The sequence below is a fragment of the Etheostoma spectabile genome, unplaced genomic scaffold (assembly GCF_008692095.1).
Source record: "Etheostoma spectabile isolate EspeVRDwgs_2016 unplaced genomic scaffold, UIUC_Espe_1.0 scaffold00569390, whole genome shotgun sequence".
Taxonomy (NCBI): Eukaryota; Metazoa; Chordata; class Actinopteri; order Perciformes; family Percidae; genus Etheostoma; species Etheostoma spectabile.
Window position 1 is genome coordinate 66,709 of NW_022605103.1, and position 15,798 is coordinate 82,506.

The 15,798-nt window shown below is 39.8% G+C and overlaps 1 protein-coding gene across 1 annotated transcript in view; it reads right to left on the bottom strand.

Annotated features, from left to right (window-relative positions):
* The window catches only part of LOC116684901 (potassium channel subfamily K member 10), a 146,638-nt gene that overhangs the window by 28,095 nt on the left and 102,745 nt on the right, over positions 1-15,798 (bottom strand). Inside the window, exons 4-5 of the mRNA XM_032510284.1 lie at positions 15,407-15,567; positions 9,125-9,317 (exon numbers count right to left, since the gene is read on the bottom strand). Coding sequence (XP_032366175.1) covers positions 9,125-9,317; positions 15,407-15,567 — 354 coding nt within the window. The remainder of the gene's footprint in view (positions 1-9,124; positions 9,318-15,406; positions 15,568-15,798) is intronic.

Here is a 15,798-nt window from a genome sequence, read left to right on the forward strand (position 1 = left end):
TTTGATAGAATTCGGCAGGAAAGCCATCTATCCCAGGTGACTTTCCAGATTTCATTGCACCAATGGCTTTATTTACTTCAACCTCTGTTAAAGGAGTTTCCAATTTGTCCTTATCATTTTGGGAGATCTTTGGTATTGTCATTTTGTCAAAAAATGCATCCATTTGATCCTTACTAACCATGTTCTCAGATGTATACAAGTCTTGATAATATATTTTGAAAGCCATGTTAATATCTAAAGAAGATGTGACCAATGTATCGTCCTTTTTGATTGCAGTAATTACATTCTGATTATCTAATTTTTTAAGTTGTCTTGCCAATAACCTCCCCGTTTTTTCCCCATTCTCATAGAAATTAGTTTTAAGACGGAAAAGAGCATACTCTGCCTTCTTGTTCTAAATTTCATGGAGACTAAATTTGAGCTGACAAATTTCTTTAAATTTACTATCATCAAATTTTCCTGCTATTTGTTTTTCCAAAGTATCTATATGTTCCTACAGAGTTTGAATCTTCGCCTTGTTTTCTTAAACTTTTTTGGAGCTAAAAGCTAAGCATTTACCACGAACAAACGCTTTCAGAGCATCCCACACTGTAGCCAACCTGTTAGTGGACCCAACATTTATTTCTAGAAAATATTTGATGTCTTCCTTCAATGTTGACACAAATTGTTCATCCTGCAGTATGCCTGTATTCAGTCTCCATGTTCCTTTACAGTTTTTCTCAACATTTAAGTTTATATGTAGTTCCATAGGTGCATGGTCCGTTAAAGCAATAATACCTATTTTACAGTTCGATACTAATTCAACACATTAATTAGAGATCAAAAAATAGTCTATTCTGGAATAGGTTTTGTGGCAGTGAGAATAACATAACATCTTCTTTTAGAGAACTTAATGCCAAACCTGTTTTAGTGATTGAAGTTACATTACTGGCACTCCTATCAATATATTTGTCCAAACCATTATTAAAATCTCCACCTAGTAAAACATGTCCCTGCATGCTTCCCAACATCTTATTAACCTTATGTATAAAATTAGGTTCATCCTTGTTTGGAGCATAAATGTTGCATAAAACGACCTGAACGCCATTAATAAGTGCCTGGAGACATAAATAACGTCCAGTTTTGTCCTTAAATTGTTGTAATAAAACAAAATTAAGTCTTTTATTAATGAGTATCACAACACTGCTGCTTTTACTTGATACTGAATTATGAAATACTTTTCCAACCCAATCCCTTTTTAACTTCAAGGCTTCATTTTCATTTTCAAAGTGTTTCTTGAATATATGCAACATCAGTGCTATGAGACTTAAGATAACTGAGCATTTTTTTCCTTTTGATTGGCGTGCCGCACCCATTTATGTTCCATGATACAATATTAACATCTATATTACCCATTGTTATACCATGGCAAGTTATATAGAAGCCCTGCATCTTCCAGTCTACAACAATTAAACAAATATTGACAGCTTTGTGTGAACCAAAATATAAATAAGAATACCTTACTTTGAAAACCAATACTGGAACAATCAAAGAACAAATCTAGCACTGACCTAAAAACAAACATGACAGTGCAAATGCCCTCCAGGCAAAGTTAAAGTTATCTCTGGTCCATGTGGGTCCCACAGACAGCGATCTCCGCTCCTCTGGCTGTCCAGGCGATGCCCCAGCGGTCCCGCCCCCGTCTTCTGAAAGAACTTGTTTTCTACTCTCCCCCATAGTTAAACCTGTTGACCGATCACTCCATCTTGTCTTGAATGTTATCACGTATAAATTTCTCTGCTTCCTCAGCGTTGTCAAAGCTCTTCCGCTCATCTTTCCATGTAAATCGTATTGTTGCTGGATGTGCAAATGTGTGTTTCACCTGATGCTGCCACAGCATTTTCATTGCCGGGGAGAATAGCTTCCTTTGCGCAGCGCGCTCGGCAGTCATGTCCTCATAAAATGACATGTGACAGTTCTCCCATATTATGCCTTTCTTCTGTTTTGCGGCAGCCAGAACTTTCTGTCGTGCACAGTAACGAAGAAATCTCACAAGAATAATCCGAGGGGGCTGCCCAGGATCCGGGCGAGGTCTCAAACTGCGGTGGCATCTTTCAATTTCAAACTCGTCTCCACGCAACTCCATGCCCTCAATGAGTATCTTCTTCACAAAATCACTCATATTGCCACCTCTTTCCATGCCTTCTTTCACGCCAATAAGCGAATATTCTTCCTGCCACTTCTATTTTCCTGGTCGTCAACACGAGCCCAAAGTTGTTTGAGTTGTCTATCACATTTGCTGTTGTTTTCAGCCATACTCTTCACCTTGTCTTCCACGTCCGATATGCGGCCTTCGGCCTCGCTCATCCGTATTTGGGTCGCAGTCACAGCGTTTTTTAATTCCGTCATGTCTGACTTAATAGAAGATACATCCGTTGCAACACCATTCAAAATAGCTCCCATATTATTTTGTCATTTCAGCAAACACAACGCTTATGTCCATCTTCGGAGTTTCTTCTTGGTTAGCGTTAGCATTGCCAGCTGCTGCAGAGCTAACGATCGCATCCCCCACCGTGATTGTATTCAATCGAGTTTGTACACTCTTCTTCTTGGATCCCATGGACATGTTTCATAACAATTTCAAGTTTAGTGACTTAATGAGCTAACACCGTCCAGTAATGTGTTGTTAGGGAGAGATTAAGTTGTTTAAAACCAGTATTAGGTTGATGGGGTTCGGAGCGCTGCTACGGCACAGCCCTTCCTTGGTACCTCACCACGTGACTCTCGTGTCCTGGATTGTTGACTACCTGACTGGCAGACCACAGTATGTGCGCCTGCAACACTGTGTGTCAGACAGCGTGGTCAGCAACACCGGGGCCCCGCAGGGGACTGTCCTCTCTCCCTTTCTCTTTACCATCTACACCACAGACTTCAACTACCACACAGAGTTCTGCCATCTTCAGAAGTTTTCTGATGACTCAGCTGTGGTTGGATGTATTAGCGAGGGGGACGTTGGTGGTGGTTCTAAGGAGAGCCAAGGCAGCAGTGAGCCCTGTTTCCATCCAGGGGGTCAGTGTGGACATTGTGGAGGACTACAAATACCTGGGAGTGCACTTAGACAATAAACTGGACTGGGCCAAGAAAACTCAAGCCCTCTATAGGAAGGGCCAAAGCCGTCTCTATTTTCTGAGGAGGCTGAGGTCCTTCAACATCTGCAGGAAGATGCTGAGGATGTTTTATGAGTCTGTGGTGGCCAGTGCTATCCTCTTTGCTGTTGCATGCTGGGGCAGCAGGCTGAGGGTAGCAGACGCCAAAAGACTCAACAAACTGATTTGCAAGGCCAGTGACGTTGTGTGGGTGGATCTGGACTCTCTGTTTGGTGGTGTCAGAGAGGAGGACGCTGTCCAAACTACATGCCATCTTTAACAATGTCTCGCACCCTCTCCATGGCTTGTTGCTCAATCACAGGAGCACTTTCAGTGATAGACTCATTCTCCCAAAATGCACCACAGAGTGCCACAAGAAGTCATTCCTGCCTGTGGCCATCAAACTTTATAACTTCTCCCTCTAAATGTCTGACACGCAGACACTTAGAGAGGTTGAAACTGGACAATATTGTCTGTATTATCTGTTTTGTGCAATAACACTGGCCTGACGTGTGCAATTCTCAACTACTACAATTATTATTATTATTATTTTACATTTCACCATTGCAATTCCTTAATTATGTTAATTATGTAAATAATGTATAATAACATTCCTTTTTGTAAATACCGTACATAGCCACACTCCTTATATTTCTTTATTTCTTTATTTGTATTCTACTCTGATATTTATAATATTTGTGCAACTGCAACACAGAGTTTCCCTTCGGGGATCTATAAAGTATTTCTGATTCTGATTCTGATTCTGAATACCATCAGGGTGCATGATTGAGCTCCTTATTTAGTCTGCAGCTGGACAACGACCCAGAATGCTCTTTTAACTTTCATGACGTTCAGGCTGTGGTGTTAGCATTTACTGGTGATTAGCATTAGCCTGGCCTGCTAAACAATACACACAGTTAAACAGTGTCCTACCACATTTACTCGGTTCATCCCATTTCACATTGTTTGTTCTCACTGCTGTCTTAACCACATATGTATCAAAACATGTGTTTCACTTCTTATAGCTTACACAGGAGGGTAGTAGCTTGTGTTTAGCAAACAAAGTCTTACTATCGGCATCCGCCATCTTAGACATACAAGACAGCACACATACACACTCGTAATGAGGTCAAATTTAATGTCTCTTAATGTTAAATTTGTTAACTAAAGCTCTAACAAAATAAAATAATGATGTCTATTACCCAGGTGCAAATTACAGTCATCTTACCTGTAGGAAATATGAAAACCCACTTCAGATCAGGAGCTGTAGCATGTACACTTAAACTTGTTGTAACGTAATGCCACCAAAACAGCAACCCTCTTAACGTTATGAATTCAACCATGCCAGTTTGTAATACTTTGTATTCTTGTGTTTTTGTCTTTACTAAAATCAAAACTAATCAAAGGGCAAGAATCACAAGGGAGCAATTTGACTTTTGGCTAACGTAATAGATGCGCTGTTGTTGACAAAAGGCTGACTCGCCTTTAGGATACATCACATTTATTACAAATTTAACTTTAAATTGAGCATGTGTTTAAACAGCTATTGAACAGAAATGCTGAAATTCCTTTGATTCGAAATAAGAATGTTTGAAGCTTGCAAATGAAAAAAAATAGACAAGCCTGATATATTGTGGAAACAAGTTCTGTGGACCGATGAGGTTAAAATAGAACTTTTTGGCTGGAATGAGCAAAGGTAAGTTTGGAGAAGGGGACAGAATTTAATGAAAAGAACCTCTGTACAACTGTTGAGCATGGGGGTGGATCAATCATGGTTTGGGGTTGTATTGCAGCCAGTGGCACAGGGAACATTTCACGAGTAAAAGGACAAATGGATTCAATAAAAGTTCAGCAAATTTTGGACGCTAACTTAATGCCATCTGTGAAAAAGCTAAACAAGTTAAAGAGATGATGGCTTTTACAAACGGATACTGATCCTTAACATACCTCAAAATCCACGGTGGATTAAATCGAAAGGTGTAAACTGAAGGTTTTGCCATGGCCTTCACAATCTTCTGACCTCAACACAATTGAAAATCTGTGGATAGACCTTAAAAGAGCAGTGCGTGACAGACAGTCCAGAAATCTGAAAGAACTGGAAGACTTTTGTAAGGGAGAATGGGCGAAGATAACTCAAACGAGAATCGAAAGACTCGTGGCTGACTACAAGAAGTGTTTACAAGCTGTGATACTTTACAAAGGGGGCAGTACATGGTATTAACTCTGCAGGGTGCCAAAACTTTTGCAGATGCCATTTTTTTGTTTTCTGTTATTTTGAATGTGTAAATGATGGAAATAAAATGTCTAATCTGTAATTTGATGCCTTTTGGACATTTTTCCATCTTTTCTTGGCTTCTTTATGCACATAAATACAATTTTTTACCTGGGATGCCCAAACGAGCCCCACTGTATATTGCAATGTGGCTAATTAATTACAAAAAATTCTAACACGGCCATCTAAAGGCTGATTCACTTGAGATTTGGCATGGATGCTCAAGCCCCTATGCAGAACAACTGTGTCATGTTAGGTGGGAATCGGAATAAATCTTGGCCAGATACGCAACTTCCTCTTTCAACAGCCCCTGACAGGAAGTTGGTCCTCTGTAACTTGTAACCTCTGTAACTGCACATCAAACTTTTTTTGTCATGAGTGTCAACAGATTCTACCTGAAAAGATTCAAAAAGATAGGAGTCTAGGAGTTTGAAAGAATGTAAAACACATGAAAATGCATAAAGTCAAGATGGCAGTCTTCCGGTTGGGCGGAGCTAATGCAGGTAAATGGGAAATATGTCCGCAATGATTAGAGCAATATGCTTATCAAATCTGGTGAAGATTGCAGTAACTATGTCAAAGTTAAGGCCTTCCACGCATTAGGGGCGCTATGGAGCCCGCTTACAGGTATGGGCCAAATCGCTGTACAGTCTCGCAAAGCTCACAGGTGTTTATGCACCAAGTCTTTGTGGATCCTACGGTCCTCAAACAAGTTTTAGTAAAATAAGAAATTATGCACATAAATTGACATATCGTAAATTTTAATTTTTTTATTGTTTCTAAAAATACCTTAATAGAATTCCAGATGATACGCATGTTCCCTCAAAAGTTAGTATATTAACTTATTACTTTTGTTGAATTCAGGGTGCACGTTAGAGGGCGCTAGGTTTCTTGCATTTCATTGCTCGGGCCCTCGCGCCTCTGCACGCGTCTGGGTTACTGGTTACTTATCGTTGAACAAAAAAGTTGGACAAAAAGTTTTGCTTTTAATAACAAGAGTTGTCCTGAGATAAATCTTGTTAGGAATTGATACTATAAATACAATTGAACTGAATTGAAAATTGAATTAATAGCTTTTCATTGTTAAGGTCTTTAGATGACAGACCAAATTTGAAGTCTTTCTGATAAATCTCTAGGAGGAGTTTGTTAAATTATAGCACCTTGACCTTTAGGCCTATTTCCTCTTGCCACTAGAGGGCGCTATGACTGTTAGTAAATATCAGCCTTTATGGGATGGCCGCTAGCTCACCCAGTAAGAACATTCGCCCCATGTCGGCTCAGGCTTGCAGCGGCGTGGGTTTGAATCCGACCTGCGGCCTTTTGCTGTGTGTCATATACACATCCCATCTCTCTCCCCCTTTCATGTCTATCCACTGTCACTATAATAAAGGGAAAAGCCCTAAAAAATATGTCCTCAGGGTTGGACACTTATGAATCCTGAAAGGTTTTGACCCAATTGGACAATGTACACTCAAGTTAAACCCACTTCCTGTTTCTGTGGCAAAACGCACAAACTGGCCGCCATGCCCTATGATGAAAAGATTTTGTGCACTGGGACTGTAAGCTATTTTCTAAGCTGAATAACACATTGTGAGTAACTAAGGAAATCATAGGTAATTTTCAGATGATTATGTGACACAGCTAAAGAAAACTCTAAGAAATTTTCTTCAGTGGATTTACGAGACAGAAGCCACAATGACCAAACCAACGGAAGAATCATTGGACTCTGGAGTTTCTCTCCTGTTCAACTGCCGCAAGAGCTGAGGATTATACAGACATTTTGAATGCTTTGTATAAAGTTTAAAAATTCAAAAGGATCATAAGGCTAGGCAGAAGAGGGATTCTAAGTCTCATCGGACGGGGCAACTAACTCTCCTCCCTTCTCCCAAAAAAAAGATTTCCAAATTAATCCAAGCTCAACTATTGCAAACAGGTTTTACCCTTCAATCGTTTTAATCAATTATATAGTTTTGATCAGTATAGTTTAAATTAGGTTATATTTTAATTATTTAATTGATAGAATTGAGTTTAATAATTTTAATCAGGTTATGAATTTTAACTATTTTTATTATTTATTAAGTTTTAATCAGTACCATATAATTAGTTTTAGGTATTTGATCATTTTAAGCTAATCATGTTGATTTTAATCATTAAAGTTGTATGCTTGCCCTTGCTCACTTTTGCAATAAAGTATATAATTACTGCATTTAAAGTACAAGTAGTAGACCCTGAATTTATTTCTTTTGTAAGGTTGTAATTCATTAGGTAAAGTGTGTTTAATATCTTTAAAGGTTCTTATAGGTTGCTCTAGCCACTGAAATAAACTCATCCTTGGGGCCTATTTTTTCTGGCCACTAAACACAATTCCTAGCAACCATACCAAGTACCCTCATCTATAAGAAGAGCTTTGTCGTTAACAGGCATGGCCGGGGTGGTATCTGGCTCTAGGGCTATTCAGTCAGGTGCCGTTTCAGAGTAAGCAGGGTAGGCATTAGGAAGAAGACAGTTAGAAGTTAGACAAATCTTTTAGACACCACCTAATAGGGTAATAGGCCTAGACGATCGGACCCTTTAAGACGGAGAGCTGGTCCAGTACCTCCTGAAAAGGGTAAACCAGGATCTAACACGTGGACCAAATTTGAAGTTGATCAGATGAAATCTCTAGTTGGCGTTTGTTAGAGTACGACATGTGGAAATGGCCAAAATCACATTAATTTCGAACTTTCAATTAAAAATGGCAGAGTTGAGTTTAGGGTTTAGGATTTGGCTCCAATGAGCTTTTCTGTACGTCTTGACATGCTACATATATGTGCCATGTAAGTTTCGTTAGTCTACGTTAAATGTACTGCAGGGGCTGAATTTTTTTTTAACTTTGTAGGGGCGCAGTAAGCCAGTTCTTTACCTATGCCTGAAAACCTTAAAATACATACATTTTCACCAGACTTGATGCAACCGCCAATTTTGGTAAGTTTTTGAGTATGTTAAACCCCTCAAAAAGCTCATAAATTTTTAATTAAAGGGATGTAGTATATGGATAGGATATCTGCAGGGAGGGTGTTCCAGAGGAACGGGCTGCAATACTGAAGGCTCTGCTCTGAAGGTATGAAGTCTGGGGTGGGGAATGGAAAGCAGCCAAGATAGCCATAGCCCAGCCAGTAAGGAGTACAACTTTTTGGTTCTTAAACTGATCAGGAAGCAATTACGCACAACTATAACAGATGTCAGACTGAGCAACTTGGATGTCCTTAACATTGAGACTAGAAGAGCTAAATCACTTGACATGGACAAGTTTATCCAAATTTATGAGCCAAGAGCTTATTAGAAACCTCATATTTTTCTCAAAAATGTAGGTTTTCAGAACATTGATTGCAGCCTGATTCATGGCTGCTGGTTACAGCAATAACAACAATTTCAAATATTTTTGTTCACATTAGTCACTTAAACACCAATGCATAGGAAAAAAGGGGCCATGTGGAAAAAACGAGATTACCCTTTAACACTAAGAGAAAGGTTTTCAGGTGTTAAGTCTTGTGTGCCTTTGCTATAATTTATAATATATATAAAAACAAAGCCTATATTATAATCAAAAAGAACTGTAATCAAATGTTTAAGTCTTTTTACATGTGTTCAACTGTACTTAACTGTGATTAATAATTGCAAGAAACAAATCCAATCAACAATACATTTGCATTAATTTGTATTTTGACTATAAATGATAAGCTCTCACCTGCAACATAGTCACCTATTCCAACTGTTGTCAGAGTGATGACAACAAAATATGTTGACTCCAGAGCAGTCCAGCCTTCAATGTGTTTGAAGATCACAGCTGGGATGGTGACAAATAAAATGCAGCCAGCCAGGATGAAGAGGAGGGTGGAGGCCACACGGATTTTAGTCTGACTGATCTGGTTGTGTTTATTCTGGGAGAGAAAGACAGACACAAACACACACACACACACACACACACACACACATACAAAGTATTAGCAAAGTGTTAGTCTAGTTTTTTTGATAGTCTTGTTCTCATTCTTTGGACTCCTTGGTGGCACCCATATAAATAGAACAAGAGTAGAAGGGACTTTGAACTGTTTTCTGTGGTCATTTGATTAGTTAAAGAAATAAATGACAAAACATATTAGTATTTATGGTGACAGCACACATCAGTGGGGCCGTACTGTGATGGTTGGGGCTGGCTGTGAGTATTTGTTTTGTTATTCCTTTTTTCGTTTAGTTTGCCCTGTCAGTTTTTCTTCTGGCTTCACCTGTCTCTGTTGTTTGTCCTCGCTCTCTGTGGCTTTCGATGCTGTTTGTCACTTTGCCTTAGATTGAGTGACAAGTAGTACTGCCCCTGTTGTATACTTGGTTGCCATGACTTTGCGAGTGATGATGTTCCAGTTGCTCGGGGAGAGAGAGAGCAGATGACAGTTTGCTTGTTCAGTTTTCTACTGAACGTAGAGCATTAAATGGCTGTGCAGAGTTGTGTAATTATGAATTTATTACTTTTCATAAACAGCTGAAGGAGCGGCGGTGCACAGTGTACATAGCGGAACCCCTGTTGTGCGTCTACCCTATACTATGGCGGCAGAAATTTTACAGTGGCGGGCCTCCATCAACATATCAACATTGAGGAATTAACTGCGTTAGGTCAAGGCTAAATCATTTCATCAGTAGAGGCGCCATACCGGCCCAGTGTTGTGGGTTCCCTTACTTGTACTTTGATGTTTACCCGAAATATGACAAATCTGATTTTAAGGTAAATGGCTACACACTGTAATCTGCTGACATTACAGCAGCAAAATCAAGGGGTAGCCCTAAGTAACAGAAAAAGGAAAACCTTGTTTGATATATAAAAAGCTATGTATGCCTTTGTTTGTTGTTTAATGCATAACTATTATTCTCTCTCTCACACATGCACATCCACATTTTTCATTTATCATTATCTTTTCATTTGTTTAGTCCATAGGTTTAGACGTAAAACATTATGAAAGTATGTAAGCGCTGTGTCATTGTTATTAAGTTCAGTAGAACTTGTTTTAAAAAATACACATAAAAAAAATTATGATTTGTGAAAAATGTATTTATTACTCTCTTGTTTACATTTGGTGAATATTGCGTTATGATTTGTTTAAGAATCAAAACAACGTTAAAAACTTTGTATTTGACTTGGGAATTATTAGTTTTGACTTGGGACTTGCCTGTCTTGACTTGAGTCAGGAGGGTAAACTTGATCTAAAAGTTTAATAGAGAATAATCAACAAGGGGCAATAAACCAGGTTTGTTTCCTTTTATATGTACAATGGGGGAAGCTGCTACTTTTATATTTTGGTTTGTTAACGGTGCTCTAAGCGCTCTAAGATAATCAGACTCACATGTAATTCATTAATGGTGAATTAATACATGTAATTCATGCAGGTCCACCCTAAAGACACTAATAATGGGTGGATTGATCCAAATATTGTTGCTATGTTCCGTCAGGTGAAATAGCTACTCCAGGCATCAAGGCTCTGGCTCAGCCAGGCTTTGTGGCGTCCAACATCACACACACCAGCCGCATAGAGACAGAGCAGAAGAATGTCAGAGAGGAAGAGGAGCGCTGTGTGGCTATATTTGTTGCAGAACGGCTGCGGCCATGACTGACAGTTGAAGTCACAAGGACCAGCGTGATTCACGTGTCATCGCGCAATATAACAGGATGTAGTTGTTGTTGTTTTTGGAAATGGAAAAAATATATAAAACAAAGTTGCTGTGGTTTACATTTTACTTATGAGTGACAATTTTTTGGTTTTGTTTCTTATTTAAGAACGTAATACTATAGTAATTCACAAAAATTATTCTGTGAATTTCAGTGCCCATTGGTAAGAGGAGAACAAATGCAATTTTTACTTTACTGCAGAGGAGGGGAAGAAGGAGAAGGAGCCAGTACTGGGTCCATCCACTGAACCAGCACAGGCCTCAGCAAGGAGAATTTACCATCTTGTGGCTGAACTGCGTTTGGACAGTCAACACCATCACCAGTACATTAGGATGACTGTACAGAATATGGATGAGCTTCTCTCAATCATTGGCCCTGAATTAACCAGACAAAACACCAACTACAGATCTGCTACAGAACCAGTGGCAGCGGCTGATCTTTGAAAGAGGGGAAGCTCATTTTCGGTCTACATCATAAAATCTGTCTGTTTATTTAAATGCAAGTTCTGCCCTATCTCAAGAAAATGCTCTGTGACCCTGTCATACCAACTAGGCCTCTTTTCCAGTGACTTGACCAGTGTCCTCTCAATGGCCAGCAGAGCTAGGCTGCTTAAACAGCCTTGGCCCATTTTGTTACTGTTGTAGGACTTGTGCCGCTTTAAACAGGAGAAGCTCCTTTCTACACCTGCAGATGTAGCTCCAATTGTTCCCACTCATGAGAACAGTTTGTAAAGCTAAGGCATTTGCACTGTCCAACTCCATGTCTTTAACAAACACCAAGTATTCAAACAGCTTTCCGCTGTTACCCCACAAGTCCTGATCTGAATACAGGACTTGAAGTTCAGACCTCGGTCTTCCTGAATCAAAGTGATGTCCATTACCTTTCAGGACACTTTGGAAGGCCTCCTCTAGAAATACTTGTCTCAGGTCATCACATTTCCCTGGATTGACTAATTCTAAGAAGAGCATAATTTCCAAATTAAAAAAAACTTGTCGAGAAATCTGCTCCAAGATGTTGTCAAGGATGGCCATGTACAGATTTCTGTAGCACTGTTGGGGATTCTGCACTTGGGTCAGACGGCGGTTTCTCATGGGCTCATCTCGTGTGTCTGATGTGAGATCTGCTGCTTTGGCAAAAACAGCTTGGAAAACCCCCTCTGACCTCTTCTCTTTGACAAATGCAAGAAGAGACTCAATTCTTTTCTTGCAGTAAAGAACATCCATCGCCCTCTGCTGGACAATATCAAAGACCACATCAGTCTCAGAGAAGATTTGTTTATATGTGTACCACATGAACACAAACTCAAAATCCTCTAGTTTCCTCACAAAGCCATTGGCACAATCCAGGGTATCATCATCCATTGTTGTATCCGCAATGATGTTCTCAAATGTCTGCAGGAGGCCATCATAATTGTTTGCCAAAGTGCTCACTATGCGTGATGTGAAATTCCATTGAGTAGGAGCGTTTCTGGGCAACCTTAAACAGCCAGCAGACTCCAGAAAAGAGTAACGGCACCAAGGTCAAGGTTACTTTATTGTCCCGGAGGCACAATTGTTTGTACAGCCAGCAGACAGACATAAAAACAAGACATACAGCAACATGTATAAATGTGTTGCAATATCTATAACAAAACACAATAGTGAATAAAATACATTTAAAACAGGTCTGGCAAATTGTTTAAAATGGAAATGGAAGTCGAAATAAAAGTTCCTAAGTCTATCTATTTGCATCTGGGCATGGAGCACCCGCGGCCTGAGGGAAGTAGCTTAAATTGGCAGGACAAGGGATGGCTAGGGTCAGCTGCAATTGGTTGGGCCTACTTTGCCACTCTGTTGGAGTAGATGTGGGAGAGAGTGGGGAAGTTGATGCCTGCAATCTTGCTACATGTCCTGATGATACTCTCTAGTATTTGGCCTTTTACAGCATTAGGTGATAAGGTTAAAAGTTTGTGTGGGTGGTGCTGCCCCACCCCAGTGTGTATCCTGATCAGAGGCCAGCATCAGTGTGAATATATATATATATATATATATATATATATATATATATATATATATACTCAAATTTAACTTACTTCAATACATAGCCTAATACCTGTTAATAAAGTTCTTAATGCAAATTGAATGTAAATGTAAATGTGCTGTATTTATATAGCGCTTTTCCAGTCTTAACAACTGCTCAAAGCGCTTTTACATCTACAGGATACATTCACCATTCACACACATTCATACACTGTGGCAGGGGCTGCCGTACAAGGTGCCACCTGCTCATCAGATATACATTCATACACACTCACACTCCGATGCGCAGCACCGGGGGCAACTCGGGGTTCAATGTCTTGCCCAAGGACACTTTGACAATGACTGCAGGGGCGGGGATCGAACCACCAACCTTCCGATTGGCAGGCAACCGCTCTACCACTGAGCCACAGCCGCCCAACACAACATCCCAACAATGGCTGTTTAATTAAAGGTTTTTAATGGGTTTTCAACATGTATAGCTAGAGAATTCCTCATTAAAAGTACATGAATAAACAATTTGCTTTCTATTTGCATTTCTTGGACAAAATTACTTACCATCCACACCCATCACTCCTGCTACTGTTCATGCCATATCCTTTTTAAGGTTGTCCTCGTGAGAAAGATGTGACGGGGCATAAATCATTTGGTGATTTTGTACTACTTCCAGAAACAGGGTGAACTGGTGTCTGAAAACCTGTGACCTGTTGATTTCAGGCCTGTCTCTGCCCATTATGACGTTTGCAAGATGTCGTACAGGGAAATATAATTAGCCGTGAGCATTGTTTATTTTATTTTGAAAATTAACCAGATATTTGTTTCTGTGCTCAACTTCCTGTCCCCCACAATCTGCCCAGTGCTGTACTGCAGAGCCTTCCAGCATCTGGCAAAAATAGAAGCACTGCGTATCTGCTCCGGACGCCTGCGGCTCGACGGAGCCAGAACATAGCCGTTCCGCAAGTCAGTGAAAATACACACATTGACCCTGTGGCCGTTTAAAAAGTTTAAAGAATATTGCCTCTACAGCCAGTGCGTATTGAGTGACATTTTATTCAGGTCTCTTGAGTTTTGAGTTGAGGAGGTCAAGAGACCTCTTTTAAAATGGCCATGCCAGTTTTTCCCTTGCCAAGTCTTTGTAACGTTTTTTAAAACCCCTTCCCGACAAGCTAGCATGACATTGGCAACCAATGAATTCCTTAGTTTTTCTAGTTTCATATGGTACAGAGATTGATTTTGAATTTTATGAATCAATGTTGGATCATTGAAATGGAAATAGACATAAATAAAAAATTTTAACGCAGCCCTAATGTCCAATGCAGTGAGGAATGTACAAACATGTTTATTGCGGAAACGAACATACATACAACGTTACATAAACGCATCAGCGTCTCACGCCTGAGGTCAAGACTCAGCAGACACTTAATTGAGGTACACATTTTAGATTTAGAGGACAGATAATTTAAAGAGATGATATAATGCAAAATGGAGTTTACCTTGTCATAGTTGAATTACGACAGTTTGGTGGGTAAATTATGCATACATAGTAATTTAAAGTCCCTTTGACATCCCTTTCCTATGCAATTTTGTGGAATCTCGCCACCAATATCAACCACTGATATTAAGCCAAAAATGTTAGTTTGCACAACTTTAAAATTCTCCCTTTTTAGGTTATTTAGGTTATTTGTTTTGTGAAGGGTTTAGCTTTTTCCATTTTTTCCAAATGTAAGACAGTCTAATGTTGAAGGCTAGTTTGGAAAGGCCTGATAGGTAGGGGTGTGTGTGTGTGTGTGTGTGTGTGTGTGTGTGTGTGTGTGTGTGTGTGTGTGTGTGTGTGTGTGTGTGTGTGTGTGTGTGTGTGTGTGTGTGCGCGCCTCCTCCCTCGCTTTTCCAGGTTGTCTGATTGCTGAATGAGTACACCTCTACTCAGCTCCTTGGACAAGGGAAGGAGTAAAACCCACAATTTTGGCTTCCCCGTTGGCCTTTGTATGCTGGCAGCAGGCTGTGCTGCGCCAGTGTGTAAACAAAGGGCAGGGTGTTGGCCTGTGCTTTAGTTTGTTTGTAATTCAGTCTTTGATTTGTTAGCCAATACTATTGTTTTCTTTAAGCCCTTTCTTCGGAAACTCATTATGTTGCCTTTCAACAATGTGCTTAATGTGGCTCATTTTATTACTGGGAGTCTTTTCCTATAGTCTGTTACTGTCCTTATTTAAAACTATGGGTCAATATTAAAAATGTCAATTGTATAACCATATTATTTCCACACAGATGACTGACAGATGATAAGAGTTACATTGTGACCCACCCGGAACATTTTCTCCACATTAGCGATGCTTTTGACAAATATGGTACCAAGCTGGTCACCGACGCCTGCCAGGAGGAATCCAAACAACGGAATTCCAAATATTGCATACAGAATGCAGAAGATTTTTCCTCCCTCAGTGCTTGGGGCAATGTTACCATAACCTGGAGAAGAAAAGGGAGACAAAAAAGGGGCTTTACTGTACATAATGCAAACAAAACACTTGTCATATGTAGGCTACGTTCACACCGCAAATCTTATTGTTTGGCTGTTAACATTACCTTTTAAAATGTGGTCTATATAAGATTCAAGTGTGAACTGTTTGCAGTTTCAAACTGATCCGCATGCACACAAGAACAATAACAATGACATCAGACGAAGCGCGGTGTTGCACT